Source organism: Octopus bimaculoides, chromosome 4 (genome assembly GCF_001194135.2).
Source record: "Octopus bimaculoides isolate UCB-OBI-ISO-001 chromosome 4, ASM119413v2, whole genome shotgun sequence".
In the NCBI taxonomy this organism is placed as follows: Eukaryota; Metazoa; Mollusca; class Cephalopoda; order Octopoda; family Octopodidae; genus Octopus; species Octopus bimaculoides.
Genome location: NC_068984.1, coordinates 18,468,573 through 18,476,109, shown reverse-complemented (window position 1 = coordinate 18,476,109; position 7,537 = coordinate 18,468,573). Strand labels below are relative to the sequence as shown.

Genomic DNA, 7,537 nt, shown 5'->3' with positions numbered 1-7,537 from the left:
TTTTATGGTTGATAAGAATATAAACTATTTACTTAAAGATTGTTACAACTAGATTTAATATGAAAGGATTACGGTAAGTTTCAATGCTAAGTTTTAGAGTATGAATATCGATCTAGCTATAAACTATATTGGGATTCAACTAATTGATATGAACCACATGTTCAAAATTTAAGTATATCAGAAATATACTTGAAAGGCATGAAAGAGTTAAACGTGAAAATTCTAAAAACATTTACATTATAGGTCATTTAACACCTGAATTATAAACTATGTAACTCTCTCTCTCTCTCTCTCTCTCTCTCTCTCTCACTCTCAGGAGACGGATTTGATAATGTCAAATACAGATTTAACTAAAATGTCTACTCAACCTGAGCAAATATTAGATCTTATCAATTCAACCAGCCATATAATCTGGAAATATCAAAATTTGCTTTTGTCGATATTGTTACATCTACATTGTGCCTACTGTGTGTGTGTCAGCGTGTATGTGTATGCACATGTTTGTTTGTGTGTATGTATTGTGTGTGTGTGTGTTTGTATATATTGTGTGTGTGTGCGCGTAAAATATGAAAAATACGTTAGCACTAGTAAACTTTTGGAAATGGTAAAAAAACAAACATTACAGGGGCTGCTAGTAACCTTCTTTATGGGGAAGCCAAGAAATAGAGAAATTAGGGGTTGTGTTTCTGCGAAAAGTTAAATCCCTAACAAATATGCTATAAATGATATAATGTCAAAGGGTAATATTATTTTGTGTGATTAAACATCATTAACTTGAAATGTAATATCACAAGAGTAATGAACACCAAAAAGTATTCCCTTACTGTTTACAGAAGGTTTTGCTCCAAATGAGGATCATGTCCGAGAATAAAAGTAAGCTGTTGTAAGTTTTCCACTCTTCAACATCTGAGATATTTCTCTTTATTTCTTTAATTCTACAGACTCAAGGTGGAGTATGGGGTTTCAGAGAGGGGTCAGAGTAAGAAACAAGTAAATAAAACTTGCAATAAAGTTTCATTTAAGACTTTTTTTGAACATACACACACACACACACAGAGTGTTGTTTTTGTTATTGAAATTCAAACTAAAAGTCTCATGACTGTAGTTTCACACCACTGTGATCTTCAGGTGAAACTGTTACAACTCAGTAATGGTGGTTGGTGTGTGAGTGTGTGTGTATCTGTGCTAGTGTTTGTCCAATGTTTTTTTTTTGTTTTTGCATTGGTTGTAAGCATGGTGTTTGTATTTCTTTCAATTGTAGGTGTGTGTCTGTGTTATAAATTTGTTTATGGTTCATTTGTGAGTTGTTGGTGGGTGTTATATATATGTTACACACATATATTTTTTTTTCTAGATATAAAGCTATATATATCAGGATTCTACTAATTGATACGAATCACATGTTCAAAATTTAAGTATACTACAAATATACTTAACATGCATAAAAACAGTTAGAAGTTTTTACATTATAGGCCATTTAACAGCAGAATTTTACTATGCAAACCTCTCAGGAGATGGATTTGATATATATATATATATATATATATATATATATATATATATATATGTGCTACATACTAACTTTTCTAATTTTCTTTTTTTTTTGCAAATAAAAATAGAAACAATACATATAATAATTTGCAAGAGGTTTTCTTTGTTTTACATCCATTTTTGCATGAGTTGGATGAGTATATTATTTGAGGCATTGTTTTACAGCAGGATGGCTTTCACGATGCTAACCTTTCCCTGCTTTTAAAGTAAGGGAATGCATATAGCATATGTATGTAAAGGCACAAAGTGCCCAGATGATTTGCTGACAGGAGAAACTGACCACTGCACATTTGTGCATACAGTTGCAGATATAAACACCCATGCATATATCAAATAAATACAGAATTAGGTTATAAAATAATATTTTACCCTTTAACATTCAGATTTCTCCATCAAATGTAATACTTATTAACATTGTTTTGAATTAATCAGGCATTACCTTGTTGCTCTGAGATTTTGATGATGTGATTGCTTACTTTTAGAATAACATTGTAGGGTAGGTGTGAAAGGCCTGATCTAACTGATTTGAACATAAATCAGGTAGAATATTTTGGCTGGATATGGCCAGTTTAAATGCTAAAGGGTTAAGGAATATTTTAGACAGTTTTGATATATTTGGAGCAAACTAGGATTTATTGTTGTTTGACGTCATTGCGAAGTTCAGATCAGTTCTAAGCTCTGCAGCATGAAACAGATGTGAAATTAGTCTCTCCCTGGATAGGCTGCTGGTTTTTCATAAGGTTTACACACAAATATAGAAACAACCAACAACAACTATACATAATATCCGATGTAGAAAACATTTTCAAGCTTACTGTTGGGTCTTGGTAGATTTATCCGGAAAAAATGGTTATTCCCCCAAAGAATTCGGTCGCCATTTCTGACTTTGGTTTTCTGATGTATCACAGAGCCATTGACACAGGTTCTACAATAATAGGACAAAATAATAATAATAATAATAATAATAATAATAATAATAATAATAAAATACAAATATGTTATCAAATTTTAAAACAATTACTTTGTAAATGATTTCTTTTTAACAAATCAGTAATAATATGCGATTGAAAAGAAATGAAAAGATGCCATACAAGTTCAATTAATTAGTTACCCAATAGCTGATAGTCAAATCAAAGCATTATAAGTCTTCTCCTAGTGAATTTACTTAAGAAATATTGAATTTAATAAATATAAAAAAGAAGATAGAAATGAATAATAAGAATTTTGCTATATTTTTCATTTTTTTTTGGCATGTATCATTTTCTTTAACAAAGTTAAAGAAATTACACATTAAATTTACTTGAGAGCTGAGCTTTGCAAGACTGACATCTTTGCTCTTTGTATATAATCTCTCAAACTTTTGCTTTTCAACTAGTGTTCTATCAGTTTTGTTGATTCTACAATTGAATAATCAACTTTATCAATTTGAAATTGGAATGCATTCAAGAGAGGGAGGAGACAAACCAACATAATTATTGAGATCATTTTTAGAAGACTTAGAACAACAAACGTTCCATTCACACTGTAATTTTTATCTTTTCTTGTAATGGAATCTTTTATCTTTTACTTGTTTCAGTCATTCGACTGTGGCCATACTGGGGCACTGCCTTGAAAAATTTTTAGTCAAATGAACTGACTCCAACATTTATTTTTATTTTAAGGTTGGTACTTATTTTATCATTCTGTTTTGCTGAACCCCTAAGTTACAGGGATGTAAACACGCCGACACCAGTAGCAGGGGACAAAGACACACACATATACACATATGTTGGGTTTCATTCAGTTTCTGTCTACGAAATAATCCACTTATAAGGCTATGGTTGGCCTGAGGCTATTTGACGAAGGTGCCATGCAGTGGGACTGAACTTGGAACCATGTGCTTGAGAAGCAAACTTCTTACCACACAGCCACAACCAAATTACAAAAGATGAAAGCTCATAGAAACTAGTTCAAGTTACACATGGACAAATATCGATTATTTTATTTTTGTTTTACACCCAAGATTACATGTCATAAGCAGTTCACAAGAAATTCTGGTATTTAGTATTTCAGAATGGATAAGGCAGGCAATAGGTACATACAAATACACATGTACAAGCCTGTAGTTTCATGCATGAATTATACGGCTTTATAAGATGTTATAGAAAATGAGCTATGAAATTCAAAAGCATAGACAGCTTTTCTGTAAGAAAGAAAAAAAAAAAAAAAAGAAAAATGAAAGAACACAAATTGCCTTGCACCAAAGAAAACCCAAATGTCATGTGAAAGTGAAGAAAATAAGAGAATCTTATTTGCTCAGGCAAGACACGTCATTCTCCCAACCTTAGAAGAATGCCAACTTGAAAAACTGATTGCTAAATGCAATCCATCTGGAAAAACATTCACTTCAATAACAGTCACTATTTGATTGCATAGAAATATCCAGACTGTACTAAAGATGGAAAATTCAGTGTGAAAATATTGTCAAAATTTTAATGAAGATTATGATCTGTAAAATCTAAAAATAATGCTGTCTTCGTCTGTCTCCAAGACAAATGAAGACAGCATTATTTTTGTGAGTTGAAATTTGGAATTGAATTTTTTTATTATGGGCACAGGTGTGGCTGTGTGGTTAAGAAGTTTACCTTCCAACTATATAGCTTAGGGTTCTGTTCCACTGTGTGGTACCTTGATTCCTCTACCATAACCTTGTTAGTGGATGCAGCAGATGGAAATTGAACAAAAACCCATTGTGTGTGTGTGTTTGTGTCTCCTTGTCTTGATGTCACATGAGAGTTGTGAGTGTCTCTGTCATATAAGTAATCCTATTCAATTCCATTATTCTGCATAAATATGTCAGCTCATGAGGAAATATTACCTTGGGAACAACTGTAGGAAACTGTTTGGAAGCCTGCCATTTATATTTAATTTTCTTCGTTTTAAAATCCATTTTGCTATGGATTTGGATGGAGATGAATTTAGGGAATGATTTTACAGCTTGATACTCTTCCTACTGCCAATCCTTACTTGTTTTTCTAGTAAGGGACATCTTTATTCCACAAGTCTTTGAAAATGTAGAGTGACCAGTCATAATGTCAACATCAGAACCACTTCACTCGAATGATGATGAATACAGAATCTATAAACATCGATGGACATCCCATCATCATCATCATCATCATCATTTAATGTCTATTTTCCATACTGGCATGGGTTGGATAGTTTGATAGGAGATAGCTAGCTGGAGGGCTGCCTAGGCTCCGATTGTTTGTTTTGGTAAGGGTTCATGCAGTTTCCTCTTATGACTTTAAATCATCCAAGTCCATAGCAGAAGAAATGTTGTGCAGTAATATTGAATTTGAGACTATGTAGTTGTGAAGTGAACTTTTTAACCACAGCAATGTCTACAGTTACACACACACAAACACACTATTTATATCTTGTATGTGTATATTAGAGAAAACTGTGAACGTTGGTGAACAAAGCCTATTGTTATGCACAACCCTTCCTTGTCATCCCGACAGTCAGAAATGCAATGGAACAGTGATGAGTCTCTCAGAAACCTGTACTCAACTGCACTATGCTATTATTCACAAATTTAGGGGGGGGGGAATAACACACATTAACTCCATAACATCAATTGATGTAAATTTACGTGCGTCCGCCATGTATTCACTTTGAATCAGATGACGAAAATACATGCAGCTCTATCTGCTGTGGTTTTGTACCTTTTTATGTACCAGTTGATATAAATATCTGCTATCACTTATGAAATCAATAATAAAGGCCGCTGTGTAAATTTCAAGGTATCTGATAGGTTTGTTAGACTCTTCATGTAAATATTTCCAACTCAGTTCGAGACTTCATCACCATAATAGTATAAAAACATGTAGGAATTTGATAGGAAGTCATAGTGGAAAAGGTAGTGTAACCACCATTTGCACTATGACTTCCAATCAAATTCGTACACGTTCAGTGAATTCTTCTAGTCCTTCACGGAATTTACAGTTGAATCCAGCTACACCAGTTTCATTGAATTTACAGAACTCATAGTGATGACAGTTTACATAAACAAACAGTGCATCCTTTAAAGCGATTGATGTAAATATATGCCGAGCCATAGTCGTGTGCCAATTGCTGATCTCGGCTGAGATGATTACCATCAATACAACCTAATTGCCTGATAAAAAAACCATTGTCCTGGGGTTAAACACTGAAGTTAGTGATAATTCAGAACTATGTAATGGTCACAGCTGGAATGTCTTTTAGTTTAAGTATGCTATCCAAGGATGGGGAGGCGCAATGGCCCAGTGGTTAGGGCAGCGGACTCGCAGTCATAGGATCGCGGTTTCGATTCCCAGACCGGGCGTTGTGAGTGTTTATTGAGCGAAAACACCTAAAATTCCACGAGGCTCTGGCAGGGGATGGTGGCGAACCCTGCTGTACTCTTTCACCACAATTTTCTTTCACTCTTACTTCCTGTTTCTGTTGTGCCTGTAATTCAAAGGGTCAGCCTTGTCATTCTGTGTCACGCTGAATATCCCCGAGAACTACGTTAAGGGTACACGTGTCTGTGGAGTGCTCAGCCACTTGCACATTAATTTCACGAGCAGGCTGTTCCGCTGATCGGATCAACTGGAACCCTCGACGTCGTAAGCGACAGAGTGCCAACAACAACAAGCTATCCAGGGATTAGGAGGGAGGAACTGAACAACAGCACACTTCTCATCTTGTTCTTGGGTGCCTTTAGCAGAGTTCACACTGTGGCAAGCATTATGATTAACCTACTGATGCCACCCCACATCCACATTGTTGAGACAGATAATTCAGGATGGATATCACCTTCATGCAATCTCATCTGTCTAGTAGTGTGGCTTACAAAAGTCATGACTGCTACAGCATTTCCTCTTCTGACTCATTCATAACAGAATAAAAAAAAAAGTGCAAAAATACAAGAAATAACATTCCAAACAAAGAAATTCCAATAGTTATTTTAACATTGAAGTAGGCAGTAACAATAAACATCTTACTAAATGTATTACAGTGTATGTCTTGTGTTTTTATGCCACAACATTTATGTTCAAATTACATTAGAATAAGCATTACTTTTCATTCCTTCAAGGCCAACAAAATATTTGCCAGTAATAAACTGGCATTGGTTTAACCAACTCTAACAACAGCCAGCTATAACAAAAACTGGACTTGAACCTAGTCAAGAGAAATCAATACTTATTGACAGATATAACACTGAAGTAGTCGCATGGTATGAACATATGTATGTATGTAGTGCATGATTGGGCATATGGGTGAGCAGACAACGATATAATGTATGTGTGGAAATATGTGTGTGCAGATACATATGGTCTATGCATGGCCATATGTGTGAGTAGACACATCATCTAAGCTTGGGCATGTGTGCGGGAGTACATGTGATTGAAATCTAGAAGCGGGGAAAAAAGTTTGAATTTATAATCAGACATTATTTCAAGATATGAATTTTAGTGTCAACAGGTGACTGTGAAAGATAGGTGATGTTCCATTAATTGAACATTACTGCAGTTTTTCCAAGCATCCATTATTTTGGGAATATCATTTTCCGCACAGGCAGGAGACGAAGAATGAAAACTATGGTAGAGGGAGCAGGAGCAGAAACAGAGACAGAAGGTGGAAACAGGATATGATTCTGTTATAATCAATGATTTTTAATAGAGGGTGGCAGGAGGTGAAGCAAACTAGTTGCAAGAATTTTAAGGAAAGGCAATATAAGGTGCGAGAGAAAATATATAAATATAGTATGTACAAAATTTTATTTTTAACTTTTAAAATAGTTATTTCTAGTTTGTAACATCTTAAAATAATTGGTAACAGGAAAAAAGAAAAAAACCTCGAAAACGAACAAACAAAAGAAACCAAAAAGTTCCAAACATTCTAATACCATTGTTTGATGGGAATAATATATAGTAAAGGTTTGAAGAAGAATCAAAAACAGTACCAAAAATAGACATAA

General features: G+C 34.3%; 1 protein-coding gene across 1 annotated transcript in view; it reads right to left on the bottom strand.

Annotated features, from left to right (window-relative positions):
- LOC106881370 (kinesin-like protein KIF13A) overlaps nucleotides 1–7,537 on the bottom strand; it is a 696,895-nt gene that overhangs the window by 140,476 nt on the left and 548,882 nt on the right. The window contains 2 exon segments of the mRNA XM_052966922.1: nucleotides 2,181–2,222; nucleotides 2,317–2,476. Of these exon segments, the coding sequence (XP_052822882.1) occupies nucleotides 2,181–2,222; nucleotides 2,317–2,476 (202 nt within the window).